Here is a 25,899-nt window from a genome sequence, read left to right on the forward strand (position 1 = left end):
AGCAAGATCTTCATATACAAGGAAGGCTCTGTGTAGGTGGATGGGAACAGTAAAGGTATCATCAAGGCCCACGGACAGGAAAAGTCGCATAGGTAGGTTGATAACAGATTGTAGAAAGAGGTCGTTGAGTACTATTAATAGCTTCAGGAGGCTTTAGTTTGTATCTTGTATTCAAAAGGAAATCATTGAAGACTTTTAACAAGTGACTAATGACAAAGATGCAATCACCGAACCTGGATAATAACCTCCCAATAAGTATTGTTTAAAAATTTGTGTATTTTGACTTGACTGAATTCTATCTTTCCAGTTATATGAGTAGAAAGCTAACCTTGCTTCAAGGGACATTATGAGAATTAATAAATCATTCAATAAACTTTAGAGCTTTCTGAAAAATCCTACTATAGAAGTAAATACAAATTATTTTATTATAGTTGACTAACTTTCATAAAATACTTGTACTTGAAAGGAACTTCTGCATAAATGTAAGTTTTATTATGATTATTGCACTTTTCAGATTGTAATATTTGAGGATCATATAATTTTCTAATTTATTTAAATGATTATGGAGCTAATTATTGCCATTAAAAATATTGATTCCAGCCTTTTGCCTAAAGACAGTTTATACCAAAAAAAGTGTATCCAAGTATCTGTTGTCCATCAGATTGACCCTTAACTTTATAATATTTATTTTATTATGTGCTGTGACACAGAAGCAACATATGTATATTGTGAACTCTCATACGATAAACTATGCACTGAAATTTGTTTCTTCCTGATTTCAAATCCCTGCATCCCGCTATTCTTGAAAATATAAAATAAACATACATATTAAGATGAACTGAATAAAATATGAGCTTTTAAATCTCAAAAAAGCTTAATGCTCTATAAGTCATATGGCATCTAGAATACAATCTTATATATTCTGGGTTAAAAAAAATTGAAAAAGCAACCTTCTGAAAATTAAGTCCTTGCGCCCAGGAACAATTCTTGGGGTTCGGAACATCTTCCCAAAACAGCTTTTTCATTCTGCAAAGGATAAACAGGGTGTCAAAAATAGAGAAAAACATTCATATTGAAAATGTGAACAGTTAGTGAATAGACAAGCTAGAAATTAGTCCACCAGATCAACTATGCCTCTGTAGGGTCAGATGCATTTTCACATGCTAGCCCATGAAGATTTCTACCAAATTTTTATCTAGACCAAAGTCGAAAATCACAGCAATAATAGAAATAGCCAATACTTATTGAAAGCCGTGTGCCAAGCACCATGCTAAACACTGCATAGATTTCTCTCAAAGAAACTGAAATATTAAAAATGGCCACCAAGTGGGTACCAGAAAAAATTCCACTTGATGTGGCCCCATCAACTCACTTAACTAAAAGATAAATTCAGATTCTAAAATCTCCTCTCCCTCTTTTTTGCCTGAAGACAATGGTTTCTACAGAGATTTGGCATGTGTAAAATAACCACACTGGACTTCTCAGCACAGAGATTACCTTGGCACCCATGCCACAATCCATGGAACTCAGTCATTTGCCTGACAAACCAAGCAGACTGGAGCCACACAGTTCTGATTTCTAAAAAGCAGAGTGCCTGCTGATCATAAATGAACTGACAGCTCCAGGTCACCACTAAAAGGCTACTTTTACCACCTACTTCACCACAAAAAGTCCTTGACCCAAACTGCAGAACTCTGAAAGTCATTTTTGCCACCTCCAAGAACATACTGCTTAGGATTTCCTATTATAAGCTTGTTGTTTTCTGAATGTACATACATTAAAAAAAAAAAAAAAGAAACTAAATTCTTCCTTGAAGTTATGTTGTCCTTGACAGAACAAGAGCATCACCATCATGGACAAGCACCTCATTTTAAAATTCACCTTAATCAAAAACCACCTAAATCCAAAGGGCATCAGCCTAATGGCTAAGGTCAGCATGACCATAAATGACAAATAACATCTCCAACCAGAAACATTCCATCCTCCCTGACCAGAGACATTCCAGCCCTAAGATAACCTCCCCTCCTCCCAGAGACATTCCAACTCCACCATAAACTTCTCCCTCACACATAAACATTCCAAGCTTGTGATAAGCCCCCTCACCCTAAAACCAATATATACTCTTAGTCTGTAAGAGAAAGGGCTTCTGACCAAAATTGGCCAGAAGTCCCTCTCAGGTTTTATCTAAAGAAAACCTGTCTTTAACTGTTAAGCTGCATTTTGTGTTTCTTTCCTCATTCTTTAACTCTTACAGTCCTAGCAAAATGGGATGCCATTTCCTGACAACAGGCCTTTCCTTTTTATGCTATCTTAATTGTATACAGACTACATATAAAAGCACTTAGAAGACTTTAATATTCCTGATTTAGAAGGTTTTAAATCAGGGTTTGAATATGCTTAAGGACTTTTGCCTTAAAGATTCTTAACCTCAAGTACAATACCTTTGGCGCGATATTAATAATGTTCCAAGCAATAAGATGGAAGAGGAAATAATTACTGGCACAATCACATATAAACCTGCATCATTCTGGTGTTTTTCAGTATTATCTGAAAAAGAAATACAATTTACACAACTCAGAAACTTGAGGAAATATTAATTTCTTTCTGTATCAAAAATTATAGTAGACATTTTCTGATTTCATCATAAATCTCTATTACCTTCAAAACTATAAAAATAAAGAACAGGAAGATAAAAATATGTTGTGATCACATTAACAAAATACTATTTTGTTCAGCATCATATCTACTGTAAATTAGCAAAGTATTTTTTCAAATTTATTCATTTGTCATTCCTCTCTATCTGATCATGTTTACGTTATAAGGGGTCAAGGTGTTAAAACTGTTATGATGACTGTCTCAGTATCTACTCCTGGAGGACCCAACCTTCCACACCTGCCAATCTCTATCTTGCTCACTCCACACACACTGATTTCCTTGCTATTTCTTGAACCACCAAGCATCCCCACTCTTTAGGGGCTCTTCACACACTGTCCCTTTGCCTGGAATGCTTTTGCTATTTGTACAGTTATGTCTTCACTGAACATCATTGATAGGCTCTTGGAAACTGCAATGTTAAGTGAAATGGCAATGTAAAACAAACCTTTTTTTTTTTTCTCATCAACATTATAATGAAACTACCTTGAACAAAATGATGTTATTCAAGGACCTCCTGTACGTCATGTTGCATAAAGTTGCAGTTTCCAAGAATCTATTGACAATATCAAGTAGGGTCTTACTGTACTTGCAAGGTTTTACTTGAATATTATCTACCTCCATAGAAAGACCATTTCTGGCTATCAACTAAAATGCCACATTTAATGTCATCCCTTTATCTTGCTTTTATATTCCTTCATGGCACTTATTTCTATCTGACATTATATAATTATTTATTGCCCATCACTGTCAATTAGAGCACCAGTATTTAAGATCCATAAGGGCAGAAACTTATGTTCATGATTCAATCCCCAGTGCTTAGAACAATATTCAGTTAATATCTGTTGAATAATACATGTATGAATTTTTTAAATGATTTTTATTCTAACACTAGATGAAATGTTTATCTCTTGAAATATCATTGCTAGGTTGCTTAGATTTGAAGACAATTTAAAAAGTAATAACAAAATCAAAATGTTGGTATTCCAAGTACAGTAAGGTGAATCAGAAATATAAGAGGCCCAGTGACTTTATTTCTATAGCTCCAGTTTTATTTTTAGAGGAAAAAAATATTTCCTTTGGAACCTCACCATGAAAAATCTACAGAAGACTCTGGACTCTTCCATGATTCTATCAGAAAAAGAATAATCAGATGGCAATATTACTACTGACAAATTAGGCACACACATTGGTATAAAAGGAAACTAAAATTATGATTTTTACCTTGAGTGAAACTATTAATTATCTTTGGTTTTCCCACTCCTTCCATAAATATTGGGTAAAGACTGAACTGGTACTTCTCAATGGGGATAAAATGATCTGAGGAGAAAAATACATAAAAGGCTCATTTATACATAATTAACAGTAGAGTTGAACATACATTTTAAAAAAGAATTAAAGTGACTATCCTATATTTCCAAACATAGAAATTACTTATTATTTATGGATTAAATTATCAAGGGAGTTTCAAAACACACTTAAGCACTTCTAATCATCTAGTAATGACAATAGTTTTCCAAATATTTTTCTAAAAAGTCTTACCCAGAGACAGAAGATTGCAATTTTTCAAAGCCATGTTCCAGTGATAGCCAATTTGTTCAAGGGCAGCGTGTATGAGCTTTTTCTTTCCTTCATTTCCTTTCCCAGAGCAATATGTTCTACTACCTCTCCCTTACCCCCAAAGTGGGCAATATTCCTTTTTTTTATAGGAATTCAACTTACTTAGTTTCCCCATTCCATTCAAGGTAGCTGGGAGACTAAAGTCTTGTGAAATCCTATGCAAACAAAATGGTGGTAGAGACCACAAGACCCTTTGCAATATCTGGGATTTTGATCCATGGAAAATGACCAACCCTATAGCAAAGCTCCAGATGGATCGATCCATGATTTTCACAAATGCTAATAATATATGAATATTCTAGAAGAATATATCCAGAGGAAGAGAGATCTCTGTGAAGCCTAAATTTTATGTCCTCATGTTTTAAAGAAAAGCACAGAGAGTAGCCACCTGGGCAGCAGTGGTGATGAACTAAATTCAGTTCAACAATTTGCAAATAAATGTACCCTGATGCTAAATTCTAGGTCCCTGATATAAAATAATGGTATGAGTCCTTAGTATGATATTGTATAATAAGATCATAGCAATCCTTAGCCTCCCTAGTTAACTTCCCTCAATCCTTACTCAGACTTAGAAATGCTGTCTTGTGCACTTATACTTTGTACTTGACTCACCTCCTGGGATAACTGGTCTACCTTTAGAAGAATACCCTGGTCTAGGTCACCCAGTTCTAGCTCCTCTGACCAGGCTAGCATTCCCACTCATTGCTAGTGGCCTTATAAGGTGGTACACAGTTTGAGGAAACAATTTGGCAGAAGATATCAGAAGCTATTAAAAAATGATTTAAGAAAAGATAAAGCTGGAAGCAACATAATCTCAAACAGTTTAAGTAGACTTTGGAATAAAATGCTATACCACTAAAAACAATGGTAGAAAAAATTGAGGAGAAAATTGACATGATATGATATCCCCTGTATAAAATATTAAAATGAGAAAATGTCAAAGGAAATATAATTAGTCTGGGTCTGGTGGCTCATGCCTGGAATCCCAACACTTTCGGAGGCCGAGACAGGAGAATTACTTGATCTTAGGAGTTCAAGACCAGCCTGAGCAACATAGTGAGACCTTGTCTCTACCAAAAAAAAAAAAAAAAAAAAATTAATTAACTGGGTGTGATGGCATGTGCCTATAGTTCCAACTATTTAGGAAGCTGAGATGGGAAGATAGCTTGAGCCTAGGAGGTAGAGGCTGCAGTGAGTCATGTTCGCTCCACTGCACTCCAGCCTGGGCAACACAGAGAGACCCTGTCAAAAAAAAAAAAAAAAAAAAAAAAGAAAGAAAGAAAGAAGAAAAGAAAAAAAGAGAAAGAGAATTAAATGTTTTGATAAAGGTTATAGGATTATATGTATTAGGATGGTACTATCATCTATATTTTTGAAGTTTTCATTAACTGGTTATATTAATTGAATTAATAATCTGTAGTGTCATATAATCCATGAGAGCAACTCACTAAAGTATAGTAAACTTACCATGGATATAATACTTCTTAACAGATGAAGAGATTCTAAGCCATTTTATTTCTCCATCTTCATTAAGATTTTTCCACTCAACAATAAAATACATTAGCTTGTAATCACTGGGTGATAGTATCCAGGAAAGAATCACACAACTGCTGTTTAAAGGATAAGCACTGAGTGACTGCACGATATTTACTGAGGGGAAAAGAAGGAAATCAATTTTTAAATTAAAAATTAATAAAAAATATACTAATACTTTTGAGGAACTTATAACCTACTAAAGAAGGGGATAAGGAAGAGAAGACAGACAATTTACACAAATAAATATAATACATGACAATTATTTTTGTATCATGAGAGTCATTTAAACAGAGATATGGGAATATATGATATTGAAGAGAAACATGGTACTACCTAAAACCTTAAAAAAGCAATTTTGTGATGTATTCGAAAAGGCATTCTCATATGGAATACTGCACAAGCCGATTAACCATCCTCTCCCACGGATGGAGTGATACTCTCAAAGCACAAATCTTTTCATTTTAACACCATCTGTACAGCATCCCACTTAAAAGCCTCCAGCAGATCTCTACATTTGAGGGTAAAATTCCTATCATGCTTACGAGGCCCTGAGGGCCAAGTCTCAACCTACCTCTCTGCCTTCCATGATTTTCCACACCAAAGTCACCTTTGTCTTTCTTTATTTTCTATCATGTGCCCTTGACTTTTGATCTGGCTGATCGTGTTAGCAGCCAATGCTTTCCCTGCCCTCCCCTACATCTTTTGGGGAAGTTTAATTCCTACTCACATTTCAGATTTCAGTTCAGTACCACTTCCTCAAGGTGGCTTCTCTGAATCTCAATGCCAGGTCAGGTTCCTTTCTTTCCTTTCATAAAATTATATTCCTTTCCTGTAGGCCCTTATCTCAGTTTGCAAATAGACATTCACTTATATGATTATTTCATTAATACCTGTCTTACCTCTTTGGCTCTGGATGCTTCAACCATTATAGTTTCTCTCACATTACAATTCCCACTACCTACCCAACTGAGGCATTCTACAGATACTTCTAGAATATATATACTTAGAAAATGTTAAGCGTAAAACATTGAACTGGGTACTATGGAACTCATAAGATGCTTACACTATACATACAAAGGTAATCATAATGTAAAACAGGACATAAAATACTTTAAGAAAGACAGGATGGACTCTGAGATTTAAAGAAGAGAGAGGGCATATTCAATTAAAGCAATAAGCAAAGATTTCAAGAAGGAGGTAACACTTCGAAAGGCCTCTATAGATTGGTAGAGACACAGAAAATTTGTGTTTTCCGTTAAAAATTTACATTTTGAATATGTAACCTAGAGTAGAAACGCCTATTGAAAGTGGGTCTCAATTCTCTGATTAATCAGATATATCAAAATTAATGCAAGGAGGTTTGTCACTCACATTAAATGAAGTCCATAGTAATTTTAAGTCTCAGCAATTAACCTGCATCCATATGTCATGCTATTACTATTTTACATAGTGTTAAATATATGTTTAATATGACATAAACTTATTTTTACATATTTATATGCATGTATGTGTGAATATAAATATATACATGTATATGTATATAGGGAGAGAGAATTATTGACCTAAAGATCTCCATTGGTCCAAAAGATTTAAGTATTAGATTCACTAAAACATTCTCATATATTATAATACCATTACAACAATGTTCTCCCACATGAAAACTCAAGGACTGTATTACATGATCATTGTACAATGTACTTTGTTATTTTTCCAGACAAAGGAGAGATGAAAGGTGAAAGAGAGACTTTCAGATGCAGAGAATTGCAGGTTGCTTGAAAGATAATTTAAAATAGGAGAGTTTGCAAAAGTTAAATATTAAAAGAGGCAATGGACTACTACTCTGTACCTCTTCTTACCTTTGCTCATAGGCCATGAAAAGGTTAAATTAAAATTTGCAACAGAAGCACCAATTGAATTGATGGCCAGAACCGTAACAGTGTGTGCTTGCTCTGTCCACAGGAAAGTGAATTTAGTGTGATTTCCCACATCTTCTGACCATGTTCCATTGCAGGAAGTATGATGGTTTATCACATATCTCTGAACACTGCACAATGAGTCATTTTTCATCAGGGGCTGTAGTAAATATAGAAATTGATTAGTTTAAGGGCTGCAGTGCTTTTTATACTAACTGAGCTCACATAACTCTCATTCTACATTTCTCATTAGGAGGCAGGGGCCAGATCAGGGCAGGTACTATTACAAGGCTGAGAGACTGGGGAAATGGATGGGATAGAGTCTGCCTCTGCCACAGTCTCCATGAAGGTATCTGGATGGTTATAGAGCATAGCAAACTTATTTTCCCCTTTTTGAGGTTTTTTCCTAAGGCCCAGAGAATAAATCATTTGAAGATAATAAAGTAGGGATATGATCAAGACACTTTTCTACCAAGAAGTTTCACTCTAATTTTAGAGAAATGAAAGACTGATAAGGGGTAGAGAGTTTTCTAATCTAAAAAGCAAACAAGGAATAACCCTCAGACAATGAAAAGCAGCAAGAGGAGCTGTGAAGGTGTTCATCATCATGTATTAATCAGAGTAAGATTTGTCATTCATTTTCCTTTCCTCTGATATGCTTGGAAGATTATCTAGAACATAAGAATGTCTGCAAAGGTTAACGAGTAACAGAGGATATCAAAACAGTGTCTATGGCACCCCAGCATTTCTGTCATATAATTAAAACATAATAATATCAGGTCATTAAGGATACCAATGTAAAATAGGTATCTAGTTCAATTCTATTCTTATGTTCCACAGAGGTTAACAATGTACCCCATTTCCCCAATCAACTTCACCTGTGGCAGGTAAGATTAAATGCTGGCAATCCCTTATAAAGCCAGAGAAGGCTGGACTGTATATCATAGACTAGAACAGTACATCTCAATTTCTTGCCAGTTAGATGCCTCTAAGGCAGAGAAAAATAAACACATATACATGTATCCCTGCCAAGAATCATCTGGATAGGTTGGAAGTAAAATTTTAGCAGCCACCCCCAGAAAGAAACGTCTCAAAGTTATGTAAATTTTGCATTTTATTTGAAAATTCTATGTCAGTTTTAATGAATACTTTTTTTGGTAACCATCAAGTAAGAGAATGTTAAACTTCCTTACTTTCTGGTACTACAAGATCCTCCAGGCTAATCTCGTGTATTTTCTGCCCCAACCCTAAAATTAGACATTTCTCCAAATAGCCCTTGTTTCTGTTATTGAACGATGGTATTAGAAATAAGTCTGGGCACATGCCTTACTACTGGATTTTAGGCCCTCTTAGCTTACAAATCATGAAAAGGTACATGCATCCTAAACCAGAATCTATCTATATCTATATTAAGCTATATATAAGTTCATACTTATATCCCAAACTCTAATTCATTGCCACATGTATCATCCTGTGTTTGTGTGTAACCTCCCAATCCAACAGTGAGAAATCTGGGTCCCACCGTCCACCATCCATTTACTTGCTTGTCCCCTTCCAGTGTACATGTAGAGCAGGACCATAATTGTTAGCCCATAGCCCTGTGAGAACTATATCAACTAGACTACAGTGCTTATGTACAGTTTCTTTAGCCTTTAGTCCTAAGATCCACACATTTCCAACAACTCCCCTAAAGTTCCAAAGTGGCCTTTTCTCCCACCACCTTCAGTGAAGTTGCTTCATACGCTTATAATACAAGTAGATTCCTTTGTCACAGTCTACAGTCAATCCTGGGATCCTTCAACCTCCTAAATGATTTTTTTTTTAATCTACATGCATTAAGATTCACTCTTTGTGCTATGAAGTTCGAGGAGTTTTGGCAGATGCATAGTGCTATACACCCACCATTTCAGAAGTACACAGAATTGTTTCATTTTTGAAGGATATCTTAGTTGCCTCTAATTTGGGGTGATTATAACTAAAGTTGCTTAAACATTCATATGCAAGTTTCTATGTAGACTTAAGTTTTCAAATCACCTGAGTAAATACCGAGGCTGCAATGTTGCATCATATGGCTGGTAAGGCTACATTTAAATTTGTAAGAAATTACCAAACTGTCTTCCAAAGCGGCTGTCCCATTTTGCATTTCCACCAGCAATGAATAAGAGTTCTTGCTGCCCTGCATGCTCACCAGCAATTTGTATTGTCAGGTTTTTTTTTTTTTTTTTTAGCCATTCTAATAGGTGTGGAGTTGTATCTTGTTTTAATTTGCAACTCTTTGGTGATGAATGATTTTGAACATCCTTTAATATTCATATTTGTCATCTGTATATCTACTTTGGTTAGGTTTTTCTTCAGATACTTGGTTTTTCTTTTTTTTTTTTTTCATTTTAATTGCTTTGTTCTCCTACTGTTGAATCTTAAAGATTTCTTTGTGTAATTTGGTTATAAGTCCTTTATCAGATGTGTGTTTTTGCAAATATTTTCACCCAGTCTGTGCCTTACCTTTTCATCCTCTTAACAGTCTTTCCCAGATCAGAAGTTTTTAATTTTTTTTGAAAATCAATTTATTTATTTATTTTTTTATTATTATTATACTTTAAGTTCTAGGGTACATGTGCATAGCGTGCAGGTTTGTTACATATGTATACTTGTGCCATGTTGGTGTACTGCACCCATCAACTCATCAGCACCCAGCAACTCGTCATTTACATCAGGTATAACTCCCAATGCAATCCCTCCCCCCTCCCTGCTCCCCATGATAGCCCCCGGTGTGTGATGTTCCCCTTCCCGAGTCCAGGTGATCTCATTGTTCAGTTCCCACCTATGAGTGAGAACATGCGGTGTTTGGTTTTCTGTTCTTGCGATAGTTTGCTGAGAATGATGGTTTCCAGCTGCATCCATGTCCCTACAAAGGACACAAACTCATCCTTTTTTATGGCTGCATAGTATTCCATGGTGTATATGTGCCACATTTTCTTAATCCAGTCTGTCACTGATGGGCATTGGGTTGATTCCAAGTCTTTGCTATTGTGAATAGAAGTTTTTAATTTTAATAAAGTCAAACTTACCAGTACTCAAAAATTAAAATAAAAAACCCCACAATGATGGGGGCATGTCAAAGGAACATGAGTCCATTAAAAGAGCTCCCAATGACTGAAGCAGGAATATTTTGAGCAACAAAATAAAGTAGTATTGGATTTTGACCCAAGTCTAAAATAAATGTTCATTGTCCATACTAATATAAATAAATGATTGAATAAATAAATAAATTAATGTGAGAGGACAGACCAATCTCCCATGCAGAAGAACACTAAATAATGTGTGTAGGTCCTCTACCTTCAAGTAGGTGGAATATAGCTCCTACTCCTTAAGCATGGGGACTTCATTTTTAAAACTAAAGTGGAGAAAGGAGAAAAAAGAGTAACTTTCCAGTGGGAAACCAGACAACACTACCTCAGCCAGACGAGCAAGGTGAACATCAACCATGATGAGTCACATTGGTAGAATGTATCCTTAATATGATGTGATGGACTGGCATTTTACATCTGCGATCTTCCTCCCCCAAACCCATAACCCTAATCTAATCATGAGAAAACATTAGACAAAACCCATTTGATGGAGATTCTACAAAATACCTGACCAGTACTTCTCAATTGTGTGAAGTTTATAAAAACAAAGAAGGTCTAAGAAACTTTTACAACCAGGAGAAGCATAAGGAGGTATGACTACTAAATGTAATCTGCTATCCTGGATGGAATCCTGAACCAGAAAAAGAGCATTTGGTATAAGCTAAGGAAATTTGGATTTGAAATAAATTACAGATGAGTTAATGATGACATATCAATCTTGCTTAATTAATTGTAACAAATGTATCACACTAGTGTAAGATGTTAATACTAGAGAAAACTTGGTGTGGGAATACATAGGAATTCTCTGTACTATCTTTGCCACCTTTTTGTAACTCTAAAACTGCCTTAACATAAAGTTTAATATTTCTGAAATGCCAGAGAAATGATTTTTTTAAGTGCCATACTTATCCTGTGGCCTTGTGGCTTACTCCTTAAGCAAATCTTATCCCAGTTTAAGAAGCATAGACTTGGAGAACCGTAATCATTGAACTATTATCTCAGTTTAGGAAACCACAACAAAACAGCACAAAACAAAATTAATGAAAGGCAATTTGATTAATATAAGGCACTCAAGTTTCTGCAAAGATGGTAGATTAGCAAGGGTACTGTCTCCCTCCCACACATCATCCTTAAAGAAACCACAGAGCTTTGATGTCCAAAAAGACAGCCACTGGCCACTTGCACCCATTTAAATTTAAATTAATTAAAATTAAATAAACTTTAAAATTCAGTTCCTGAGTCACACTAGGCACATTTCAAGTGCTTAATAACGATGTGTGGCTAGTGGCTACTATATTGGACAATGCAGATATAAACCATTTTCATCATTACAGAAACTTCTATTGGCAGCACTGCTGAGGAAATGTGGAATTCATGATATGAGGAAAATATAAGAACTGTCTGGAGAAAGACAACTGTTTTGTTCTAGAGTATGTTGCGATGGGAGAAGGTATCTATAGCCTAGGCCAAAGGGCTGTTGACTACAGCTCTGAAAGGATAAATCAAAGATAAAGAAAAGCTACTTAAATTCTGCTCAAAGCTGGCCCTACCACAAACATAGGAACATCACTGCCTGTCCCTCACTGTAGAAACTTGCAGATATCTAGAGCACTCCCATGGAGATAAAACCAAAAATATGAGAAAAATAATCTGTCGGGCAAGGCTGTTGTTTCTTATTCAGCAGTGCCCCCTTCTGCGGTGGGTTCAACCGCCCACTCAGTCTCTCAGAGTACAGGCCCTGAATTCCCCGAGAGGTGGAGATATGTATGAAATGTTCAGAATACAATAAATGTCTCATAAATGTCTGTCAGATCTTAACGCTAACTTTAAGTCTGAAATATTAAAATGTGTTGAAGGAATTGTTTGCTAGAAAAAGAAAAGAGAGCAATAAAAAAAGAAACTAAATTTTTTAAAGACAGCAATAATAAAAGAAATGAAATAAGATAAAATCATAAAAAATTATTTTAAGAAGTATTGAAATGGAAAAGTTTAGAAATTGCATTGATTATTAACCAAATGAAATTATAGAGTAACTGGATTTAGAAACCAAATGAACATAAATTCTTATATACAACAACTTTTACATAGGCTTTGGTCTTTCATCAGGAAACCATTTTCAAACGTGTGCTCATTCAACCTTGGGTATTAAACTTACAATTCACATTTGGAGTGACAGAAATACTATTTGACTTCATGTGTTGCATTCCCAAATCAATCTTAAATTTGGCATTTACTGACCAAATAAACCATTCACTTGAAATAGAAATCAATTCATTTGGGAAAGGATACTTTGAAAATTACTAGGCTACACAGCTATCATATATGGGAATATCCACTGTTTATATGCCATCACATAAATGGAATACTCTGTCATGTGTTAGATGCCCTTGGGGTTTGTGGGGAAGGTGACATTTACACTGTTCAGAATTAAATATGAATACAATTTTTAGACTACAAGAAACATTACGTATCATCTAGTTCAATCTTACATTTACACAGATGAGAAAACTGAGGCCCAAAGAGTCTAAGTGTAACCTTGCCAAAATAGTACTGACATAACTACAGTACGTGAAGCTGAGAAGAAAATGAAAGTCTCCTAACACTATGCCAGTGCTTCAGCCACTGTACATCTTAGCTCTCTGCAAATATATCTCATAAATGAAATGAAAATACAGGATTGCTGAGCTTTCCAAAGATTAATAACAGGATTATGGACCATGAAGTAAATTTTTTAAGAGTATAAAAATACAATTTAAGAATAACGTTAAAATTGGGAATACCTTCCAAAGTAAAGTCACATTTCTCTCCTTTTTCATAGTATCTCCATTAATTATTCTCCAAAACTCAGGTCCTCTCATAGGAACTGCAAAATGACAAATTGTGTGTGTGTTTTTGAAGGAATCTTTTTCAGCCATATTTGAAGCATACACTTATGTACTTTCAAAACACATTTACAAAATCTCTGCAGACCTTTTATATCCATGACAACTGTGTAGGCTGGATTGCTCCAATTACTCCAAAGTCCCAATCCATCTGACCTCTTACAGCGCACCTGAACAGCATAAACTGCACAGAAGTCTGGAACTGGGAGACTGACAGATTTTGATTTTGCATCATAAACGTCATACATCTATAAAATAAGTCAAAGCATTAGATTGCTCATTACCAACACATATGTATCTAAAGGGCCCTGAAGTACATTTATTTTAAATTTTAACACTATTCCAAAATTAAGAGAACTGATTCTGTGTTTTCTGACTTCAGAAATAGTCACAATTAGGCTAGGATTGTAAACTCCTTCAAGTCAAGGATTTTCTTATTTATCTTGTCACACCCTTGCTAATGACAAGATTTTGAACTGGTTTACTTGCAACCTTGTTTCCCAAATACTCTCTTATCCTACTACTAATCCCTGTCCACTAATCCTCTACCCACAAAGACGTTCTAAGAATTTAAACCTATTGGTTAGATAGGACCGACTGTAGCAAATCGCTGATATTCAGTATCCTTCAATAGCAGCTAAACTGTCACATTTGTTTTAGTTGATATCATTGTGATCTAATGATATAATAAGGGTTTCTGATATTTCTAGGTCTTTGCAGGCTGCCATCACAAAGCTGATGTGAAATGCCATCATAGGCACCCTTGCCACTATGGGAATGATTCTGTTTGTTTGAAAAGCAGCTTCTCCCAAAATGTATTCCATCAAACATGTATGTACTAAAAGACATTAACAGATGTTAGAGAAACAACAGTTCCTTGGAAAAAACTAGTTTGGGGAACATGAAATGAAATAAGGTCACAAATTTTTCTTTAATGAAGGACCTCTCCAAACCTTGAATATGTAATATGTATACTGTGACTACACAAGGAAGATACAGTGATACAGGGTTTCCTAAACTGATTTAACCATTTAATCTTTTTCTAAGGAACATAATATAAGACCTGTGTTCTATAAAACACACTTCAGGGAATGATGGATTTCAGGAAACTTTGTTCTTTAAAAAGGTTAGACTTAGGCAAATCTATTTAATGAAAATAGCTACAGAATACAAGAGAATGTACTTTTATGCCAATAAAATTAATCTAATGCAATTGAACTCTTAAATATTATAAAAATAGCATTTAATGAGGAAAGCTGAAGTTCTAAGTAAAAGGTACCTTCCATTGTATTTCTTTTCCACTCAAACCATAGCGAATCTGGAATTGAAGGTTATTCTCTGGAAAGACTGGCTTTTCCCAAGATATTTTCAATAATCCAATGTTTTTAATAATTTCTGCTTTCACACTGGATGGAGGCAGTGGCTTCACTAGAAATTTTTAAAACAGTTTTAAGTGATGGCAATTTAAATAGTAATAATGCCTAAAAACATTGTGTTATATTTTCATACCTCTATATTCATCAAGCAATATCTTCTTCATAACTTTCTCACTCATTATCTCATTTATTTCTCTATTACTTTATGTGATATATTAAAAGAGGGATTTATCACTATTTTGCAAATAAAGACTTGACTGAAAAAAGTCAATACATTATCCATGTTACTCAGCAAGCTAACAGTAGTACCTGATTAGAAATTGAACCATTGGCTCTGCATGCAAAAGACACCATACTGAACCCATGCTAAATATCAATAACAAACGGTTCTCCATTGAACTTTAATTAAAGGAAAAAAAAAAAAAATCATGGACTGCATCAACTTCCACGTGAGTGTGAAACTCTTATGCTGATGTATATCATTAAATATTTCTAGATCAAGGTCAGAGATAGTATCTCAGAGCAAAGCCTTGGTTTTCTATAATCTGAAGGAAACAGGCTTTTAACGGGCAGTAATAGAGGCAAAGATGATCTGAATAGCAAGTGATTTTTAAAATAGATTCATATATACATATGAATCTATTATATATATAGGAATCTATTTTAAATATATATATATACATACACACATATATATAAAAGCAAGTTATGTAGGCATAATGTAAAAATCACAGAAATGCAAAGAAAAAGGTTATCTTCCCTGTTTTCCTATCACCTTTTTATGATGCTGCTTTCAGAGCTAAAGTAAAAACTTTAGCTTAGGCTTAGATTCACTACGTAAGTTTTCCCCAAGTTCTTAATTATTAACTTTGAGGGCCACTCTTTCTGATGACAATATGGAAATGTGGCATATTTTAAACTAAAAGCCTGAAAGCCCAAGCATAACAGTGTGTCTCTGAAGCCCTAACTCTGTTATGACTCCAAGCATCAATTTTATGATGCATACTACATTTACATAGTCATGTCTTGATTATCTGTACTAAGAGTGGAGGATTCCATTTAGAGGACATATATTCAGTTGGTATGCCAAAACAGTTGTTAAAAATATTAAGTACATCCATACCAACTGGTAAAGAGCTGCTCTCCTGAGGAACATCTCCTCCAGAACTGCTCAGACTGGATGCCCTCCACACCTGCCCATGACCCAGAACCTAAAAGGTCGATGCCCGGTACAGCAGAGGCCTCCAGGATTGCAGTTGGAATGGCCCTCCTCTTGGTCATTATTTTGACAGTCACCCCTTCCAATGGACAATCCAAAGTGAGAGATGGCCGTTGGTTGGAGTATGCAGAAAACAACTGCAGCAGCAAAAAGGGAAGCCGAAGGGCTAATGTATGAAACCATCCAACCAAACAACCACCACCAACAAAAAGAAACCTAAATAACCCAAACCATAACTAAGGCCAAATGTCGACACTCTGTGTAAGAAAAATTAAGAGAGTTCCAGGGTTTACCTTCTTGATTTATTTCCCCATGTCTTATAAACCATACTACTGTTATGATTCACAGGGAAATCATAACACCTGGATTGGCACAATATGGGTGTTTATTATTCTCTTGCTCCAAGTCTCACTTGCCAAAAACCAACACTGTGTAAAGGTATAGTCTCCCTTTCATACGGTATTTTAAAATCATTTTTAAGCAATCAACAATAGTAGTTTTTACTGTTGAAAACAAAAATACCTAAACTTTTTCCTTTGTGTAAAGTTTGTCATGATGATTCAATTCTTCATAGACCAAAAAGGCATTCTCCACCAACCCAGCAAGATGATATATACTGTATTTCACCTCTTGATCATTTCTTGTCAGGAAAGGAAGTATCAATACTCAAGAGACTGTACGAGGTTAAATCTGTGTTTGCAATTAACTGAATCATATGAAGCGTATCATTTCTGTAGACTGGCAATGAATATCCAGTCTGCAGAAAGGATATGCTTGAAGTTACGTGATTCCCTCAATACCCATGCTGGGAAGGTATGGGCAGCTGTCTACATTTTATGGATGGCAAAACAGACACAGAGTGCCTATGTGGCTAGTGCAGATTTAAAGGCTAGTAATAGGTGGAGTTGGCATTTGGATCCCAACATTGAGTTTCCACATTACCTTCTAGTACTAAGTAGGCAATATAAGCCCAACCTAAACTCGCTATTTTAGTTTTGAAAAGGATAACACCAAAGGTTATTCAGGTAACATATGTTACTGAATCCATGCTGCATTTGTCATATCTTATAAGTGAATGTGTTGTTATCTGTGCATGTTTGGAGGAGTGTAGGAGGGTTCCTTGCTATCCTAGGATATTAAGTATCACTGCAGTAAAAATCACTTCAATGGAATTAAACAGTGGGGAGAGAATTCATTGGGACTTTATATAGAAAAAGAAATCTAATAATTAAAACAATCTTATTCTGTATTTTTTGGATATAGGTTTTAATTCAAATGTGTATTAATTAATTGAAAAACAATGACTCAAATATTGATTTTTGGCATAATCCCCCAATTAAATAGCATATATTAATATTTTTATGGAACATTATTCTAACGTGTTTCCTACTGAGGAATATTTTATTTGAGGGGAAAATTCACTGAAAATTCCAGTTTTGTTTTTGTTTTCAGATATCTTATATTGAAAACAAACATTTAGAAAATATTTACAAAAGCCTCCTTAGTTATACATACATAACAGCACCAAAAGATATTTTTTCATTCCTGTTGCACAATCATTTCTCAGATATTTCACAATGAACTTGAAAGAATATATCACATTTTCCAAGGACTCTCTTAATATCTTTGAAATCAAAAGTTTTTTTTGAAAAGAATGTTTAAAATATAATGTATGTCATCGTTGTCTATTTCCTCCACTTCAATTTAGCTATTTTAAATGCTTCTGTGCCCTACATATCCTCACAAATTAAAGGCTTGAGTTATGAGTACTCAGATTACTGAGACCCTCAGAATATTCAAATCACACCTTTGGAGTAAAAATACTGCATGTTTTCATAACTACACTGGAACAAAAACATAAAATAATGCCTTATTTAGAAAAACATTACTAAAATTCATTCATAAAGACCCATGTATTTCATCTAATAGTGTGCAGAAAATATTCCTATTGCTTAAAAAAGTCTACTATAAATTAATTTGAAATGAATTCAAAAGTGTAAAACTTCCTAAGGCTGATTTTCTCAATACCACTGTAAACAGGAACAATTTTCTTTTCAAAATCTAATGTGATCAGAAAATGGCAAAATATAACATTAAACCTGCATCAATCTGCTAACACAAATGAAGACACAACATAGCTTGACATACCCACAGAATCAGGAATGACACATGTTGGTGTAGAGTCAAGTGAACCTAGAGGGTGATTGATCCTAATCCACATTGTATAGCCAGATAATAGAAAGATTGGCTGGAAAACACATTCATAAAAACCATCGCTCTGCAAATAGCAATCTTTAGGCTTAGATATGCGATGAACAGATGGAATATCAAAACAGTAAAGGCTGCTCCTTTAAAAGATACAAAAATAGTCAATTAGCATACATTAATAAAAGTAACAAGAAGATACCTGAGAATTCTGATTTGTTGTTTAAAACAGCAGTCGCCAACCTTTTTGGCACCAGGGACCAGTTTCACGGGAAACAACTTTTCCACAAATGGGGGATGGGAAATGGTTCAGGATTTCAGGACGAAACTGTTCCACTTCCGATCACCAGGTATTAGAGTCTCATAAGGAGTGCATGCCCAGTTCACAATAGGGTTCTGCTCCTCTAAGAATCTAATGCCACTGCTGATCTGACAGGAGGCGGAGCACAGGTAGTAATGCTGCTCTCTCACCTCCTGCTGTGTGGCCGGGTTCCTAAGAGGCCACAGACAGGTACCGCTCCGTGGCCCGGGGACTGGGGATCCCAGGTTTAAAAGGCAGGCAGGAGGCCCGGTGCGGTGGCTCATGCCTGTAATTCCAGCACTTTGGGAGGCTGAGGCAGGCCGATCACTTGAGCCCAGAAGTTCTAGACCAGCCTGGGCAACATGGTGAAACCCCGTCTCTATAAATGCGCGTCTGTAGTCCTGGCTACTTGGGAAGCTGAGACAGTAGAATCACTTGAACCCGGGAGGCGGAGGTTGCAGTGAACTGGGATGGTACCACTGCACTGCAGCCTGGGCGACACAGGGAGACTGTCTCAAAAATTAAATTAAATTAAATTAAATTAAATAATTAAATAAAATACAGACAGTTGCACTCCATCTAAAACAATAAATATTCTTATTAGAAAGGCATCTTTTAATTTTTCCCAGCTATATCCCAGTTCTATATCTTTCCACAGAAACTGACAGTAACTCTTATTAAATATTTCATTAGACACTAAGTAGGAATGCAAATGAAATAAATGCTCTAAAAAGGAGAAAATGATCCAGTTAGAGACAGAACTTAAAAACAATTTGCAAATTAAACTAACACTATATATTAGTGAGACAATATTTAAAATATAGATGAAAGTAGTCATGGAACATTCCCGAGGTGGCAAGGAAGGCAAATTTCTCACACTTTAAAGAAAGAATTAAATTTCATCACAAATCCGTGATGAATATAATTTTCTAATTCAAATTAATACAAATTAATATAATACCAACTTCAGATATGTATGTGAATTATATAACCACGTATATTCCTCATCTTCTCAGAGACAAAAATTTTTTAAAAATTGTATAAGTGAGTCCTAGACAACCCTCCACCTCAGAACCCATAAAGCAAGGGTGTCCAATTTTTTGGCTTCCCTAGCCAGCACTGGAAGAAGAACTGTCTTGGGCCACACATAAAATACACTAATGATAGCTGATGAACCAAAAAAAAAAAAGTTGCAAGAAAAATCTCACAATGTTTTCAGAAAGTTTATAAATTTGTGTTGGGCCGCATTCAAAGCCATCCTGGTCCACATGGGGCCCCGGGCCATGGGCTGGAAAAACTTGCCATAAACTCTTTTTCCTCTGGTTTGAAATAACTTCTTGGGCCAATGTTTGTTCTGAATACTATATTTAAATGGCTAAAGTAGCAATTAGTCTTTCCAAAGAGATGGGAGGAAGTTAGAAGAAGCTAAAAAAATCGATATTCTTCTGTCATTTTCTATTTTCTATACCACTTCTTTTTCTTGTCTTCTCAAAATTACAATCATGAATATGTGTGTGTGTGTGTGTGTGTGTGTGTGTGTGTGTGTGTGTGTGTGTGAATAAATGATGGTGCGTGGACAAAAATGAAAATGAGGAGTGAGGGGTCATCTGGGGGTAGAAAATAAGAACAAAGTAGAAAAGCACAGTACCAGCACACTTAGAATCGAAAAGTTGGCATCATTACCATCGTGACAGCAAAAACAATATATTGAATATTTACAAGGAGAAATTATATCACGTGATTATAATTAGGTGAAATATGTTGTTAACTCTCACAGAAACATTGTAAGTCCTATTAGTCTCTCTGTTTTTACACACAAGGAAATTGAGACTTAGGGAAGTTAAGAAACTCACGCAAGTAAATGTAGTTTCCTGGTTATTCTGTAAATGTTAAGAGAAACGAGGCATGGGGCTTAATATAATAGGTTTTCACAAATACCTTTCTAATGTGAAGATGCCATGAAAACAAGGTAAAGACAGATTATAAAAGTAAAATTTCATATCACAAACATTCTATTGATTTTAAAATATACATATTAGGTAGAATGAAGGCAGCTATTTGAGAAATGTATGAATTGTCACATTTTTTTCCTAATACTACATAAGAAGAGACTGGCAGCATTAGGAATAGACTTCAGATCACAGTATTGGAGAGAAGGGATTTATTTTTCTAGTTGAAAATTTATATTTTAAGAATAAATGAGCATGTTATACAAACTGAAAGTCTCCACTACAAATAAAAATACAAATTGGGACACAGTGTTTAACAGCAGTATATTTACTTGAATACTACTATGGGATATTTTAAAAATCTATCATCTGATCAAGGGTGGTATCATTTTAGATAAAATGATTTTAGAGAGAAAGGGACCACTATAAGATGATGCCTTGAATTCTTTTTAAAACATAGAAGAGTAAAAATAAACAAGTACAAATTACTTCTTATTAGAACACATTACCCTTTACTAACCATAAGTATTTATTTCCTAAATAACCTCAGTTAGTTCTAAAAACCATTCATATTATCTCCTATAATCTGCTTCTACCTCTTTTTTTCCAAAACAATCTTTAACCAAATGATATGAAACTTTTATAATCTTTCACATTCTCCTCTAGTCAACTCTCTAAGTCAAGTTAAAATATACACAAACTACATTTTCTTGTGTTTCATTCAAAAGTTAAAATACAAATTATACAGAATTGGTTGATTTTCAGAAAAGATAATTTGAAGTAAAAACAAATTACAAATTTTTAACCTCCGGTGTGAATATTTTGCAAGAATCACCAATGTATATAATCCCTCAAAAATTTCCTGATTAATTATATCATACTTTCCTCTTTCAGGAAGCAAATAATCTGTAAGACTACTGTTGTAATACTTCTACAGAAAATTTTTATCTCACCATACCCACAGAAAAACGAAACAGCAAAAATAATACATACCTACGATACCACAATTGCAAAGTGCTTCCCGCAAGTGACTGGATTGTATTGGTTGACCATCTGCAAGTCATTTTAGTTAAGTACCCATCAGTTTCACATGAGATATTGATATTGACATCTATTTGAAACACATTAAAATGTTAATATAAAGCAAAAACACCAAAAAATTTAATGAAAAATTTTTTTCTTACATCTTAACAGGACTCTAATATAAGGAGGTTCCATAATGAAACTTTAAGTTGTGGAACAAAATGAACAAAACCTTCATTTTCTTACCAATCACATATAATTCAGCATAGCGATGATGGCATTCATGTTCATTGCAGCAGTACACTGCATCATAGGTAAACTTTCCTCGAGGTTTGGTTTCATTCAGATTGAAAAAAGTAACTTTGCTAACGTGATCACTCACAACATCATACTGGCTTTGAGGGATTTTCTCAGCTAAATTCATCCACCAAACAATCTTTTTCGAGGAAACAATCTTGTTTTCATTCTTATAGATGCAGTGAAAAGAAACATTAGATCCAACACTTGTCAGAATTTTAGGTGGGAAGTATATGACATCTGTAATGAGGGAAGAAAGGATATCAGATGAAGACAAAACACTCTAATTTATACCACATCGAAAAAGATTCACAACACATTGCAGAGTTACACTGCCAAAAATAAAATGAGTGTACTAAAAAACTGGATAATGCTGAAATTGCCTGTTTGTGTACAGTTATCTAGTGTCCCGAGTGCTCTCATTCGAAAGTGAATTGAGCTTCCGTGAATGTCTTCACTATCTTCGAAACACAGAGGCTTATTCATCATAAAATATGTTTTAGGGCCGGGCGCGGTGGCTCACGCCTGTAATCCCAGCACTTTGGGAGGCTGAGGCGGGTGGATTACGAGATATATATCTATATATATGTATGTATGTATGTATATGTGTGTGTGTATATATATATGTGTGTGTGTTTTAGTCAGTAATTGTCACTTGCTAACTGATAGGCTGGAAAGTAACTAAAACAAAACATAGTTTAATTCCACAATGACATATTTTCCACCAGACCCTGCTTTGGGAATCAGTGAAACCTAGGACAAGTTCTTAAAAAAAAATCACTATGAAGCAAAATCCTGAAGTAAAAATGATTGCTGCTATGGTCTTGTTTGGATACATAAAAATTTCAAGTAAGTAGGTAAATATATGAGATATAAATTAAAAACTAGGAATGTCATATGAATCATAATGCAGCAATATACAAAGCAGAGAAAATTATAAATGCTGGTTTGTACTATCATTTTGAGTTATTTAATGCCAATATCCTATGGATGAGGGCAAAGAGAAGCAATATTTTCCTAAAACATGATTTTTTAAATGCCTACACATGATTCCATACTATTTTTAAAGTCCTCTATTGTTGTAAACTTCATTTGCCTATCATTTTCAAAGACACACAAGATAAAAGTAAATGATGGTTTGCATAGGAAGAAATTATTTCCACCACGGTGCACTGCAAAAACATCAGTACATTTCAGAGCTGTAAAGTTAAGGTAAACCATTTTCTGCTGATAGACTATGAAAATTTGTTTTCACACATATCTTGGGATTACCCTTAAAAACAGAAACAAAAATAATTGGTTTTTATTAAGTTTTCTTTATTCTGTAATAGCACACTAAACATCAATGTCTACATATTTACAATCCATACAAAACATCTATGTTTCGTATGTCCATAATCAAATAGACACAGGAAAAACTTAGTAGCATAAAATTACTGGACAGAAGCCAAACCATTAGATTTATGAGCGTGACTGAGTATAATCCTAGCTGAGGTGGCACTCAAGCTTCACTTATATGTTACTTACTGTAGATAAGTACCTAACACATTAACCTATTTTAACCTACCTTCAGTATGTGCCGCAACCTCCTTACTAAACTGCCTCAAAAGTCTCAGAATAATTCTTATTTAAAAAGAAAAAGTATAATTGAACTTTCATGAATTAAGCTGAAGTTTTTCATTTTAAAGATGATAAGAGAATTCAAAGCATTTCACTTTGAAATCAAATATATATAGTAAGGCTTAATTGAGAAATAAGATGAAAATCATAGTATTTTTACATGAGTAGATGCTAAAATATTAGCTTAAAAATAAGAAAACCAAGTTAATAAAAACTTGACAATTTGTGAAATATACACTGGATAAATTTATTGAAATTGATATGAGATAAATATTGAATATTTAATTTGTAAAATATTAATATAGATAGATATGCATTTTATCTGCATATGACACACTATGCAATTTTTAATTTGCAGAATAATAAAACAATAATGATTTTCTTCACATGACCAATGTGAATTATTTCATTTCATTATTTTATTCTATATAGATATTTCATATCCATATAAAACATCCCTATTTTACAGATGAGGAAATTAAGGCATAGAAAGATTAAGAAATTCTCCAAATCAGTAGTGAGGCCAGAATTTCTATAAACTTCTGTTGGACTCCAAAGTCAATGTCTTAAACTACTATTGCTACTTGCCTTTTGATGAATCAGTGCTTTTAAAATAGTAAGCAATCAATAAGTAAACTTGTTAAATGGACTGAATATTTGCATGGTACATATTATCTCTATACAGGCCCTAATCAATCTCAGTAAGTCTGAGCAAGAAAAATTTTGCCCTTTTGACAGATTGGACAACCGGTCAAAGGACTATTTTCTTTCTATAGTCACAGCTTTGCACGTAGCAGGTCTAGGACTATTCCAAGCCTCTGGAGCCTCTATGCAAAACTTTGCACATCAGCTGCATGAAGAAGCTGTGAATAAACTGTAGATGTTCCAATGCTAAAAATAACCTTTACAATATGAACAATTGGCACTGAAAACTCTCAAAAGCAAGCATCTAGAATAAAAATTCATTTATTATATAATATGAAGTAAAACATTAATATTTGAATTTTATGTCAAATAAATATGCTTGGTTTTAAAATGTAAATTAAGGAATTATCAATACAAGGGGCTTTCTGAGTTTAATTTGGAACTGTTATATTAATTTTTTCCAATTTGGAACTGTTATATTAATTTTTTCTTTTTAATAAGAAAAGTGATCCTACAATGTACTGCAATAGAAACACACAAGCCCAGAGACTCTGACAGAATTTTAATTTATGAATTGGCCCATTCAAAGTTTAAACAAGGAAGTTGATATTGTGTTCCTTCTTTCATTTTAAGGCTACAAAATTTAAGATGCTTATAATATACAAAGGCAAGTTCAGGAAATAAATTTCCCTCCCAGTAGAAGTGGCTATTACATAACCTACCTTGTGTGGTAAAGACATGAGGAGTACTCCAGTCACTCCAGATTCCTGGGCCATCCAGTCTCTTGCCCCTCACCTGAACCTCATATGAAGACCCAGGAAGTATACCGTCTACCAGCAGGGATGTAGCTGAGACAATCTTGTCAGCCTGTTAAAATATTATATTAAAACCTCAGAACATCAAGTTGATGGGGAACCTTTACGAAAAGTGATCATAAGCTAATCTCATCAAATTTCAAAGAATTAAAATCTTACACAGTAGTTATCTGGCCACAGCGGAATTAAAACAAATATCAATAATCAAAAAGAAATGTTTGCACATTAGTCAATAAAATTTTAAATAGTCCATGGGTCCAATAGAAAAATCATAAAGATAATTAGCAAATACTGTTAACTGAATCATGATGAATATATGACCTTTAGAATTTTAAGAAATGCAGCTAAAATCTGTGGGAAGCTTCAAGCCACTACTGACACCTGTAAGACACACCTGGTAGAAAATGCTGTGCAGGGGTACACAAAGAACTACAAGTATCCTGTGCAGAAGGGCATGAAAAGTCTTAAGAACCTGAGCCTGGCCAGGCATGGTGGCTCATGCCTATAATCCCAACACTTTGGCAGACCGAAGTGAGTAGACCACTTGAGCCCAGGAGTTCAAGACCAGCCTGGGCAACATAGTGATACCACATCTCTTTAAAAAAAAAAAAAAAAAAAGAGGCAGGAGAATCACTTGAGCCTGGGAGATCAAAATTCAGTTCCCAAAAATGTACTCCAAAGTTAATAAACTCTCTGGCCTCTAATGACTGCTCTTGAG

The 25,899-nt window shown here is 34.6% G+C and overlaps 1 protein-coding gene across 4 annotated transcripts in view; it reads right to left on the minus strand.

Annotated features, from left to right (window-relative positions):
- Positions 1-25,899, minus strand: part of LEPR (leptin receptor) — a 120,027-nt gene that overhangs the window by 15,393 nt on the left and 78,735 nt on the right. For all 4 annotated transcript variants that reach the window (XM_038001071.2, XM_007978427.3, XM_073007230.1 and 1 more), the window contains 12 exons: positions 25,089-25,233; positions 22,051-22,341; positions 21,775-21,892; positions 18,475-18,674; positions 15,011-15,159; positions 13,820-13,979; positions 13,630-13,712; positions 7,665-7,881; positions 5,740-5,922; positions 3,877-3,972; positions 2,442-2,547; positions 951-1,026 (listed from right to left, as the gene is read on the minus strand). In XM_038001071.2, the coding sequence (XP_037856999.1) occupies positions 951-1,026; positions 2,442-2,547; positions 3,877-3,972; positions 5,740-5,922; positions 7,665-7,881; positions 13,630-13,712; positions 13,820-13,979; positions 15,011-15,159; positions 18,475-18,674; positions 21,775-21,892; positions 22,051-22,341; positions 25,089-25,233 (1,824 nt within the window). The remainder of the gene's footprint in view (positions 1-950; positions 1,027-2,441; positions 2,548-3,876; positions 3,973-5,739; positions 5,923-7,664; positions 7,882-13,629; positions 13,713-13,819; positions 13,980-15,010; positions 15,160-18,474; positions 18,675-21,774; positions 21,893-22,050; positions 22,342-25,088; positions 25,234-25,899) is intronic.

This window comes from Chlorocebus sabaeus, chromosome 20, assembly GCF_047675955.1.
Source record: "Chlorocebus sabaeus isolate Y175 chromosome 20, mChlSab1.0.hap1, whole genome shotgun sequence".
Lineage (NCBI taxonomy): Eukaryota > Metazoa > Chordata > Mammalia > Primates > Cercopithecidae > Chlorocebus > Chlorocebus sabaeus.